The sequence below is a fragment of the Labrus mixtus genome, chromosome 10, assembly GCF_963584025.1.
Source record: "Labrus mixtus chromosome 10, fLabMix1.1, whole genome shotgun sequence".
NCBI classification, from domain to species: Eukaryota; Metazoa; Chordata; class Actinopteri; order Labriformes; family Labridae; genus Labrus; species Labrus mixtus.
Genome location: NC_083621.1, coordinates 3,978,168 through 3,991,675, shown reverse-complemented (window position 1 = coordinate 3,991,675; position 13,508 = coordinate 3,978,168). Strand labels below are relative to the sequence as shown.

Below are 13,508 nucleotides of genomic sequence, written 5' to 3'. Positions count from 1 at the left end.
AACACCCGAGTCCCACTGTCTGTGATGTTTTCAGAGTTTTCAGAGTCCTATCTTCACTTTGTTTACATCGCCCGGACGGCCGGCTGACTCCTCCCCTCGTGTATAAAAGTTGTTTAATTGAGGGACTAGAGAAAAGAAGAATAACATACTGTACCCACTGCTTAACTGTGTTTCTAGATCACGCTCATTTCAGGTAAATTTACATGCAGTGTGAAGATACGAGCATAATAAAGATCGCTAGCATTAGCATGCTAACACAACAATGCAGCGCGAGTTGTTTTGGTTTCATGCTGGTGCTCAAGGGCGACATCTGCTGGATCAAAAAATCACATATAAAGCCTTTAAGGTAAGTAAAACCACTCTAGAACTCACAGGAAACATCATGTTGCACCATTTAAAATAAACTCAGAGATATTTATTTTGACTGAAATGCATTACAGTTTATTTATAAGTGTATCATGACCGTGCCAAGCGTTTTATGTCCTCAAAAAGACGATGCCTTTAGCTTTTTTTATCCTTTATTTTGTCCACACTGATCCAAGAAGCAGCTCAAACAAATCCAGGAAGTCCTTCCCTCTTTCCATCATGTTGCTAAAACTCCTGTACTTCATGTTGATTCAGATTCATGTTTTGATACTCTTTAAATCAGGTGATAAAAACTAATTTTCCTCCTACATTTAACCACTAAAATAGTATTTCCATTTCTATCTTTCATCATAAACTCCACAGCAGCTTCATCTGAGCTGCTGCTATCTGCAGTTTTAACTTTTTCCTTCCTGACTCCCGTGTGTCTGTTATCTGCTTTCATTAGTCCCGGCTGCGATCAAAAGACTGAACTCACATAAGATCTGTCCAGGACCCACAATACCCGGCAACATCCCGCTCTCCAGGAATTAGCGTGAATGCCCAGAGGGGCCAATTTATCGGTGAGTGAAATTCATGTGAAGGTTTGGCCAAAGCAGAAGAAGCTGGTTAAAGCGGTGAAGCTGCCTCTTACACACACCTTCAGGTCCATGGGGGTAAGTAGAAAATATTGGGAATGGATCTTGTTTTTATTAATCAAGCATCTGCATGTGTAGCACCTGAGCTGCAGACAAACTGCAGCTCATGTAAGAGCACTACAAGTTATTGTTTTTCTGGCTTCTTCATTCTTTCTAATTTGTGAATATTTTAAAATTTTCAGAGTTTATTCAGCTGTTTCCTGCTGCTTATTTTCCAAACATGAGAGGATTGATTTATAGCTTTACTAGCTCTCACCTTCTACATGAGAGAAATGTTTCCTCTTGTCTAACAGACTGCATAACTTTTAGTTTGAAACATACAGTATGTCATCATTAAAGCTTTGATTGTAGCTGTTAAAACTTCTTCTCCAGTAAGTCTCTTCATTACGCTTAAATTCAGGATAGTGGAGCCCGGAGCATCAATTTACCACAGAAAAGATCGAGCAGGAAGTCAGGACAGCGAAACCAACATTAAAACATCTGGTGTATTTTCAGAATAAAAGACTCAGTTTTGACGTTTCAGGAAAAAAAAAGCCTGTTTGTGTGTTTGTTTACATGTTTTAAATAGTTTTATACCAAATACATTGTATTATCTCGCGCTGTGTCGCGATTTGAATCTGTTAAATTACAGCGGGGGATTCCTTTGTCTTGACACTCCGGCTGCTCTGACGACGCAGTCTGTGGGTGTCGACGGACGAGGGTGCACAGAGCCGTAACAGATTTGATTTAAACATTTAGCCAAAACGATACTTGAAACAAAACCTACTTAAGTAAAAGTCAAATTACAGCAGTGGTGGTTCTAGACCACTTTTACTGAGGGGGCCAAACTGGGGCCAGTTGTTTTGTCAGAGGGGAACATTAAACCCAGGTGAAAAATAGACAAAGATGATCGCTTTAATATATATGTATATATATATATATATATATATATATATAATATGCCAAATAATAGCGCACATCATTAAATACCATGATTTATATTTGTTTCAGTAACAGTTTTTAATAGATTGTGAGTCCGGTTGTTGAGTCAAACACTGTGTATGTGTTATTAGGGGGGCTCTTCCTTTAGGAAGGGTGGCCACAGGGGGGAGCTCAGTGTTACAGGGGCCCCTGTTGGCCCCTGTTGGCCCCTGCCTAGAACCGCCCATGAATTACAGATTTTAAAAAGTACTTCACAAAATTTCACAAAAAAGTAACGCGAGTAAATGTAACTCGCTGCTTCCCACGTCTGCCTTTGATTATCTTAAAGTAGAAAATTAACGATATTCAAAGTTTCTTGTGGTTGCTGTAGATGTTTTTGACTTCATGTGTCCTGTTTGCACAGCGTTTAAAATAAAGGTTATAAATGACGTGACAAGAGAAGAATCTTCCTATTTCTGTAAAGCGTATCAGAGTGTTTTTTTCTTCTTAAAGCAGAGTTGATCATATTTGTGAAAACTATAACAGCCATCTTAATCAAGTAAAAACAGACTTACAGTAGGCTACATATCATTTGTCTTTGAGTACTGTGCTGCTGCGCTCTTCACAACATCAACATTCAAATCACACCTCGTCTGTGTGCGGCGTTGAGGACGAGTCATCAGCTCTGACCTCTGTGGATCGCTGCTTCTTCAGACATGTGACGGACGTGTTAAATTATTATCACAATAATATAACGAGATGAAAAGAGATCTGTAGAGTTTCTTCTTTTTTTTAACCCTTGAGGCGTATCGAACTGCGGCTCTATGCTTCGGCCCCTTGAGGCGATCCATCCAGTTTCAGGTTTATTAGTTACATTTTTAGATGTGACTGACAACTGCTGCCATAAGATCCATAACCCTGTATCTCTCTATCTCTAAATCTCTTATTGGACGTTCACCCTCTCATATAACATCTCTGCTGAACTGGACCAGCGGACCCCGACCACACTCGCTCTACTGACCGTCTATTCCTTCAAGTCTCACGGGGTTTTCCTCTGAGCTTTTTCACTTCAAAGCTGTGGACTAATTCACACAACACACTTTCAAGATGAAAACTCTTGGACGGTTTCTCTTGGATAAATCAAGACAATGATCGCAACCCTCTTCACCAACACTTTGCGCTGAGAATCACCCGGTCTTTGTTTGATTTATTTGTGCTCTCTTCAGGAAGTCGACATCATCTTAAATGAGGGGAAACCTCGATGATTCACCTTCAGTATTACTCAAATATTTTGCCACACACCCTACAAATTCATGGAGGTTAAAAAGTTCAGCCTTTGTCAAAACTAGGTGTTGAATAACCTTTATGATTATTATTTTTAAGTTGCAGTTTATGAAGCTTTTTCTCTTAAAGGCTTTATATGCGATTTTTTCATCCAGCAGATGTCGCCCTTGAGCACCAGCATGAAACCAAAACAACTCGCGCTGCATTGTTGTGTTAGCATGCTAATGCTAGCGATCTTTATTATGCTCGTATCTTCACACTGCATGTAAATTTACCTGAAATGAGCGTGATCTAGAAACACAGTTAAGCAGTGAGTACAGTATGTTATTCTTCTTTTCTCTAGTCCCTCAATTAAACAACTTTTATACACGAGGGGAGGAGTCAGCCGGCCGTCCTGGCGATGTAAACAAACTGAAGATAGGACTCTGAAAACTCTGAAAACATCACAGACAGTGGGACTCGGGTGATACACCCATTGTAGACAGTCATGACTCACAGAGTTATTTTCAGAGGATATACTTATATTTATATTATATTTAAGTGTGAAAACATATAAAGACTTTAAGAAGATATTTTTGTTATTTTCATGAAGGTAGATTTTATTATAGTTTTTGATAAGTATGTTTCAGAGTACACATACCCCTCCTTCATTTATTTTTCCTCTTTTTTTTGTGCAGCTTCAGTTCAATACATATCTAGAAAAGCATTTCCTTCTGCTTGCTCCAGCTTCACTCCACGGCGGCTCCGGTGACTAAATGTGTGTTACACTTAGTGGAATTAAGTAGATTATTCATTCGACCTTGTTTTTTTGTTTTTTCTTCCTCTCTCTTCCTTTACAGACAAGGGCTTTTTTTTTTATCCTCTGTGGCCTTTGATGTCTGCAAATAAATTGGTTTGCAAAAAAAAATCCCTCCAAACTGCTTTGTTGGCATTTAAATCTCATATGCTCATGAATATAGTTTGTAAAAAAAAGAGTCTTGGTAGAGTGCAGAGACACTTGTTAGGAGTCAAGAAGTGACACCTTAAACAAACAAACAGATTTTTTTTTTTTTAGTTCTTGTCGCGTGCTAATGATGTCACACTCACGTGCATGGCGAGGATGCTGCGGGGGATGAGCTCTCGGTACTGCCGAATGGTAAAGTGCCACGTCTTGATCCTCATCAGATCATCAAAGGCGAACTCCAGTATCATACGTCCCTCCGTACAAACCTGGACAAAGATCACAGAGTGAGTGTTACTTTTACAATTCCTCCTCAGCCAGATATTTCACTCTCAGTAATCTTCCACCGGCTGGCAGGCGAGCGTCAGCTGATTTGGACGCAGACAAAACAGAAATCAAGTGTTTATAGGCCAGGCGTGATTTTGATAAAAAAAAAAACTCTGGAAGGGTTTCGTCTCCGACTTGGAATTTGTTCAAGGATTTTCTTCTTTTTTTTTTTTTTTAAAGCGCAGAGCGAGCTATTATGCTGCTCATATTTACTCCGCTCACTTCCCTCATTCCGAGCATCTGTCCTTGGGCCTCTCCAACCATCCATATTTCTAAAATGTGAAAATAAATGTAATCTGGAGAAGGGTGTGTTTACACCAGAGACAAAAGAACTTCAGGTCAGAGAGAGTTGCCAATTAGGAGGAGAGAGAGAGAGAGAGAGAGAGAGAGAGAGGGAGGAAGACGGAGACAGAAACAGCAAGGGAAAAAAAAACAACATTTTTTTCGCCCCTTTAGCTGGATTCAGCGCTTGCCGGGGCCCTCGCGCTTCTCCCGTATTTCGTTGCTGTGACAACCAGCGAGCGAGAGGAGAGAGAGAGAGAGAGAGAGAGAGAGAAATGGAGAGACAGACAGAGAGAAGGGGGGAAAAAAATCAGCTGATTAGTTGGCATGGCAACGGCAAAGATGTAATCCCACCAGACACACTCTAATCAATGCCCCCAGCGCAGATGGTCTCCTGAGGATCAGCAAGAAAGAGGCTAGCGGCCATACTGCAACCCCCCTCCACACCACCACATCCACCCCCCCAACCCTCCTCACCCTCACTCCCCACTTCCCACCCACCCATCTACCCCTGCTGGCCACGTGCTCCTACGCTAACTCCAACACACTCAGTCCAAAAAAAAAAAAAGAGAGAGAATAAATAGAAGCTCAACTGCTCCAAAAAAAAAAAAAAAAAAAAAAAAACCCTGAATGCAGAGCTGCTTCCCTCCCGTCTTGACTGACAATGTGGAAAACTGTATAGTGCTCCCACTGTTTTGTGCAGTGCTGCATTTCGTTGGTTATTTTACCAAGTGAGATTATTACAAATAAAGAGTGTTGTTATTCCCATATTGAAACAGAAACTACTGATAGGGAACATTTTAAAAGCAAAATGCTCATTTTAACCAACAACAACGAAAACAGCTGCTGCACATTCGCTTTTTCACATTGACGTCAACGCTTTTGTGCTTTATTTGAACGTGGCACATTGTAAACATGCAGGCTACAACATAACATCTGAACCTTTTTATGCATGTCTAACCTCGTTATTACTTTGGGGAAAAAAACGGGAGAAGAAGAAACATAACTAACTCTAAACTACTAACTGTGCATTAAATGAAAAAGATAAACGACCGACCAAATAATAATACACAATTACTGCTGTAATTATAAAACTGTAAAGAGTATTTAAATAGATTTCAATCTTTTCCACACTCATTTGCAGGATTTGCATTTAGGGATACATTTTCACTTTGGACGACTTTTTTCTTTTACACACACTAAAATAAGGATCATGTTTGAATACTCGTACATATTTTTGTGTGGTTAAAAACCCCATTAAAGTCTTTATATGTGATTTTTCACTCTTAAATGTAGAAATCAAGTATATCCTCTGAAAATAACTCTGTGAGTCATGACTGTCTACAATGGGTGTAACACCCGAGTCCCACTGTCTGTGATGTTTTCAGAGTTTTCAGAGTCCTATCTTCACTTTGTTTACATCGCCCGGACGGCCGGCTGACTCCTCCCCTCGTGTATAAAAGTTGTTTAATTGAGGGACTAGAGAAAAGAAGAATAACATACTGTACTCACTGCTTAACTGTGTTTCTAGATCACGCTCATTTCAGGTAAATTTACATGCAGTGTGAAGATACGAGCATAATAAAGATCGCTAGCATTAGCATGCTAACACAACAATGAAGCGCGAGTTGTTTTGGTTTCATGCTGGTGCTCAAGGGCGACATCTGCTGGATCAAAAAATCACATATAAAGCCTTTAAAGCAACTGTAATGTAATCTGTATAAGTTTCTCTTCTCATCTCTTATTGTATTTTGATTCAGCGTGTTCATGAAGCTCGTTATGTTTTTTGATTTCCTGGTCAGAGTTTGTGATTTTGCGTCAAGATTTTTTCCCCCAGAGGATAAAAACAAAATGAGAAACTTTTGGGTTATAAATGTATTTATTTAAACTAAATGTAGAGAGTGTAACACGTCTGTTTAATTGCTGTCTACATTCAGTGCTGATATTGTGTTTTATATAAAGAACACTGGACGAGGGGCTTGTCTGAGCGAGATAAGTGTGGATTAGACTAAAGCAATGTTTGGATTTAATCCGTGGTGTTTTAATGGATGATGAAAACTGTTGTTGTTTTTTTTTTTGTCCTGCAGCTGACCTCTGAGTTCAGGAAGAGTCGACCGTGCATTAAACAACAACTTTCTAAGAACTCAAACCGGTGGTGAAATGAATCCCTGTCATGTGAAACTGTTTTGCTTTTAAAATGTTCCCTAACTGAACAACAGAAAGTTCAGAGGAAGGCTGTCCCAAACCTTTTTTCTTACTTAGAGACCTCATGTGTCCGACACCCAGAGTAGTGAACTGATGCTCTACAGCTTCAGAAAAGTCTTGTTCTTCCTTCAAAGCTGACTGAACGATTTAAAGCCTATTGGACGATCTTTAAAAAAGAGTTGTTTGTATTCACTTAAAAACCACTTATATTCATTATTTTGCAAAAAAGAAAGTACCCTTATGATTAAAAACAAGAGCATTTGTGTATTTCAAACTTATGCATGCATAATATTTAAGCTCTGACTCTGCACCCCTCAGGGTTCCTGCTCACGTTGAATGTTGTAATTAATCCACCTGTCCCTAAATTGCTATTGAAAGGTGAACAAACAAACAAAAACAACCACAAACTTCTGTGTTTTCCTTTTTTCGTAAATTGAATGCATCGTGTTCATTATGTGTGTGGATGAGTTTCATGCCCTCTGGCGCGCTGAAACCAATCAAAGACAGAATACTTCGGCATGTGCGAGGGAATAAGTCGTTCTTTACATCGCTTCTGAAAGTGCACTTTTTGGTAGATTTGTGTTTTTTACCCAGCAGCTGTGAAATAACTTCTAGAGCCCGACCGATTTATCGGCCAGCAGATACTATCAGCCGATATTAGCTTCTCCAATGTCTGTCAGTATCGGCTCATTTTATTGCAGATATGTGCTGATATTACTAGATTTATTCACCAGTCAAATAGCATTTAAATTCATTGTATTACACTAGCAGTTCTTTCACCAGCAGAGGGCGCTATATGGATCACAACAAGCATCATCACTCTGCAGAGTGTCGAGCGGTGCTGAACATACATGCACAGTTACTATCAAGTAAAGTGACCATCTTGTCCTCGTTAGAAATCTTTTCCACAAGTGTTTAATAACTGCATTTGATGGTTAAACGCAAAAAAAATTGTGTAAATGTATATCTATGTATCTCTACAGATCGAACATAAATCTAAGAAAGATATCAGCTGATATATCGATATCGGTATTAGTCCCAAAAATCACACATCAGTCAGGCCCTAGTTGATGCTTTCCAGGTGCTTTGGCTCAGTGGTTCTGAACTCGTCTAGCCTCAAGACCCACCGCCAACTCCTCCCTGAAAAAACTGCGACCCAAATTTCTGATATTTTTTTAACCAATCAGATTTATTTAATGCAAAATTGTGCTGCGTTTGCAGTTTGCAGCTTCTGAAAAATGTTTTGCACTAAACAGCTGAAGGAAGCAACAAACTGAACAAAACAAACATGTTTAAAAAAGCGCTTGACAAACAGTTTTTTTCCAGGCACATGCTCGCGGCCCACCGAACACAGCTCCGCGACCCACCTTTAGGTCCCGACCCACCAGTTGATCATCACTGCTTTAGCCTACAGTAAAAACGCCGCTCAATTGATTGATTTTTCTTGAAGCTAAATGTGTATTTAGTGATCATTCACTGATACTAATTTCTTTCCACAGGCGTTATACGTCTCTGTAATTGATTAATTATTTGACAAACCAGTCACATCAGAACCACTAAAAGATAAACGGCAGGTCTTACTGCTGCTGGTGCTGGTGGTTAAAGAAAAATGCAACCGAAGGCGCCTTCTCCTACACATTGCGGTGTGGATTTAATCACAAAAAGCTGTTTATTTCTCCACATTGAGAGAGAATTAGTTAAAATCAGTTAGTATTTTCCACAATGGCACGATCTTATTGGAGCTAAATAGTGTTCCCCTATGAAAACGAAGAGGAGGAAAATCCCCCTTGAATTAAAAAGTGCTCCATTAAACGACACGGCCCCCCCTCACAGAGAGTCCCCATTGATTTAAGAGCAGGGTCATAAATCTTCCACACAACGCGGGCCGAGACCGGGGGGATCTCCGGCTCCACGGAGCGGGGAAGAATAACAGCGTCCTGCTGCTGAGACACTATTCAATACTGTACCCCAAACATGACAATCAATTAACAACAGAGGAGCTGAAGGTCATTAAATCGATTATTATGAGCATTCAGCACAGCTGCTGGTGAATATTAATGGGAGTAAAGTTGACAAAATATGATCGATTACAGCAACGGGCTGCGGACACGTTTTAATATACTGTAACTGAACTCAACCTTCTGTGTATGTTAGAGCTTCACAGCTTTAAGGTTACAGCTTATACTGTTGGCTATCCTCCATTTATATATTACTGGAATGAACTAGTGACTGATACAAACATAACAAACTATAAAGGAGGGACGGGAAAGTCATCCAGTTTTGATTTCAAATCATTTTTTACTTCAAGAAAACAAGATAATTGAGATTATACGATTACTGTGCCGCATGCCGGGTTACACTGTTTTGACCTCAGGTTTGTTTTAAAGTTTTTTTTTGCTATTTAACATATTTATATTTTCTACCTACTAATTGTTATTTATTTTGTTTTTTCAGAGTGTTCAAATGTTACAGTGTTTTTTTTGTGCCTTTAATGGAGGGATAGGACAGCAGATAGAGTCAGAAATCAGGGAGAGAGAGAGAGAGTAGGGAATGACATGCGGGAAAGGAGCCACAGGCTGGATTCAAACCTGGGCCGCCCGCTTTGAAAATTTAACAATTTTTGCCAGTCGAGCGTCCCTACTGTGAAGTGATGAGCAGAAATTTAAGCCAAAGTTGCAGCTCCTCAAACAGACGTATGATAGTGTTCTTAGTTTACTTTCTATGCAAGTCAAAACATATCTTTTTGGTATTTTTTTATTTTATTTACTAAACTATTATATTCCAATTCATCAATGAATCAATGATTAACATCGTCAAGGTGCAGTCTTCTTGGGGTGGGAATCACCAGAGGCCGATATTATTGCGATTTTAAACATTTTGTGATATGCTGAGCATTGCGATAAAAGATATTAAGATTTAACTGATTTAGCTGCTTATTATGTTTACAAACTTAAACTACATCAAGAACTGTTCAGTCTCAGTCTCTTCATCTCACTTCAGTCTTTTTATTTCTACACAGTGGGAGTCGAGGCTGCATGCTCCTCACAATCTGTTAGTATTTCAGTCTAATCCAACTGAACTGGACACAAACATGTACGGACGACTGGACACCTGCAGGAATTTATAACAATGCAGCTCGTTCAAAATGAATTGTGCAACCCCTTCAGCAATTAAACATTTAAAAAATCATATCTGCTATTAACATAATAAAAATATCGACACTTGGCGGCCATCAATCTGAATAATATGGCCACCCAAAATATTGCAATGCTATGCAGTGTCGAGTCTGAGTGTGGCTGCAACGTCACAACCAACTTACATCTGTGGAGATATTATAAGAGCTTTAAAAATGTTTTTTAAGAATAAAGAGGTCATGTATTAAGATGCACACAAGTGTTTCAGTTGTTAGCCTTCCCTCGTTGTTTTCTAAGTGTCTACTGTCTTCTGTCAATAAAGGTTACATTTTGTTTAACCAAGTATTTTCAATCTGAGTAATATAGTCTATAATCAGTGCACAAAAAACCCCAATAAAAACAAACTGGGACTCCTGCAAACAGTTTGTAAAAACAGGTTCCTGAGCGTCATAGACCTCTATGAGGAATTCAACAAAGACGTCAAAGAGCAACATTTTACATCCTGTAACGACTTATCAAAAGGAGTGACTATTCACCAAAGTCAAACAGACATTTATTCATTTATGTAAATGCACACCTGAAGCATACATAACGACATCAATGCATGCAGTGAAAAAGGTGAAACCAATCCTGATCTGCAGCAATAAAAGAAATGTGAGCAGCTTGTTGTGATGAGTGATAACCAGTAACTTTGATTCTTTTTTTTTATATTCACCAGCAGGAGTCAGGAATGCACGCAGTCTTACAATAATTAGATATGTTCAGGCCACTTTTGACAGTCGTGTTAAAGACACATTATTAAATCAGATCTGATTTTTATGAATGCTGCAAAAAGGGGTCGACTATCCCTACTTATAGCCTCTTAACAAATACTAAATCAAATCATCAAACAGGCTTAAAATGTAAAGAAACTACAGATCAAAGTAAAGCTCAGAAAAGGAGAAAGCATGGACAACACTTCAACAAGTCAATTTCTTTACACACAAAAAAAACACACACACACACACCCAGGGAATTAAATTCACTTGAGCTGAGCTTGCCGTGTCAAGAACTCTCCTCTTGCTCCTCGCTCACCTCCCAGCATGCAGAGACCCTCCCCAACTGGGTACCAGTAACGAGGGCCGTGCCCTCTCAGCTAACTCACACCGGCCAGGGACAGCGAAGCCTGCTGGGTAGTGAATTGAGGCGCTGGGATAACGGGGCCGGCTCGGAGGTTGGGGGGCTTTTGGTCAAATTGGCACCCCGTGCCACCTTGTCAACACCTTTGCTGCCCTGTGAACCTGCACACATTGTTCCTCGGCACCTAGGAAGCACCCCCCCCCCCCCGCGCGTGCTCAGCGGTGTGTTAACCCCATCCGCTTGTTAGTCTGTAGATGAGCAGTGACGGCGGGGAGAGAGCAGGAGAGCACTCCTGTTTGGATTTCATTCTTCTTTCTTCTTCTTTGGTGGATAAAGATTTCTAATCAATGATTTTATTTACTTAATGACAGTACAGTGTACCCTTTTATATATTTAAGAATAAGACTTGCTTTGGAAAAACTGTACCTAAATGATCATGTGTCTTATTACAGATTATTTTTGAAGCTTAATCAATTACTTAAAATCTGAAATCTGCTTTTTAACTAAAATCAAAACATTTGGAAGAATTGTCCACTACTGACGACCAAAGTGGGTGTTTTGAGGAAGCGGCCAAGAAGCCTTGGACTCATGCTTTCCTTTTTTTTGTACTTCTGGGCTAATCGTTAGAAACTGCTTTTCTAAATGTAGAGTTCAGGTACATCAAAATGGAACAAACAAGCTGTAAAAACCTTATTACGACGTGCAGATAAACGACAGCTCAGACTGCTGATATCAAAGATTGTGTGTGGCGATTTCTGCTCGATGTTTTCTGGCAGACAAATGCAAATATGGTTTTGCTGTTTGAAATTAAAAATGAATAAAGAAATGGAAATAAAAAGACGCATTTGTGTTGGAATGAAAAGTTGGCACAGAGAAGTTTACCTGCACAACTATGAGAATATCTGCTGTCATTGTTCAACTAGCTTGTGATCGGTCGTAGAGTAACAGCTCTCCTTCTATTCATCTCCAAATAACTCCGGCTAAAAGAAATTGGATTTGTGTCTTACAACTGGGTGTTGGATTGAAGTTTTCTCACCTGGCCGCTCCCTGTATGCAGACGGGCCACTGTACAGGTGACACTCACATTTTTTGTCACGCTTCTAAAATCTCTGCAGAACTATTTAAAACCAAGTTTGAGGGTCGATAACAGTATTACTATGGAATATAGTATATATATACATATATATATATATATATATATATATATATATATACCCTCCTACTTTCAAAACTCACCTCTTTAAACAAGCTTTTAATGTATGATTGTGATGTATGTTTTGTTTTCTGTAGTTTTACCTTTATTGTTATTGTCTTTATGATTTGTGTGTAAGGTTGTAATGTCTGTTAGTCTGTCCTTTACTGTGCTGTTCTTTCTGTTTTTTAACAATTGTACAGTGTCTTTGAGTTTTTGAAAAGCGCTTATAAATAAATTGTCTTATTATTGTTATATATACAACAGATGTTATCTCTGATCTATTGCTAACTTAAGAATTTATTCATGAAAATGAAATCCATCTTGGTGCAAAAGGAAGTGAAATTTGAAACTGTCATAGCCAACATTTTCTTTGCTCTTTGCAGGTGGAAGGTGCTAATTTCAAACCATTACTTATAACATGTTGAATCTAGAAGTGTAAGCTTACCAACCTGGTTAACATCTGCACTGTATGTTGTTTTAAATATCTAACACTGACTAATAATGATGAGTACAGCCTGTATCGTGTTGGTTTAGTTAGTAGTATTATGTTGGCACATCTATTGAATGCACGCTTCTTTACTGTTTACATCCAGGACGATAATAGAAATCACTCTTTATAGTTTTACCCTTGACCTTGGTGTTGGTGTTTGTTATTAGCCGTCCACCTTCTCCTAATGCCTAATAAACACGATATGGGATGATATGAACGCTCATGTTCAGTGTTTTTAGTATCCTAGATCTCAACAACTAAACTTGGGGGCTACATTGTTTTTATTTCTGAATCATGTCTTAAAGTGCAAAAAAAAAAAAAAAAAAAAAGGTAATAAATCAGTGTTATCCGACACGGCCATGCCAATAATAAACCAAATCTGAATTAGAAATGTTGAAGTGGGGGAGAGATAGAGAGAGAGAGAGAGAGAAGAAAAGACGAGCAGAGAGAGAGAAAGAGACAGAGAGAGGTAGAGAGAGAGAGAGAGAGTGGGAGAGCAAGAGAGAGAGAGAGATAGAGAGAGAGAGAGAGTGAGTGGGAGAGCAAGAGAGAGAGAGAGATAGAGAGAGAAAGAGAGCGAGAGAGAGAGAAGAAGAGACAAGCAGAGAGAGAGAAAGAGAGAGAGAAGAAG

The 13,508-nt window shown here is 39.2% G+C and overlaps 1 protein-coding gene across 2 annotated transcripts in view; it reads right to left on the bottom strand.

Moving 5' to 3' along the window:
• The window catches only part of ldb2a (LIM domain binding 2a), a 117,683-nt gene that overhangs the window by 28,591 nt on the left and 75,584 nt on the right, over window positions 1-13,508 (bottom strand). For both annotated transcript variants that reach the window (XM_061047606.1, XM_061047607.1), the window contains exon 4: window positions 4,272-4,394. In XM_061047606.1, coding sequence (XP_060903589.1) covers window positions 4,272-4,394 — 123 coding nt within the window. The remainder of the gene's footprint in view (window positions 1-4,271; window positions 4,395-13,508) is intronic.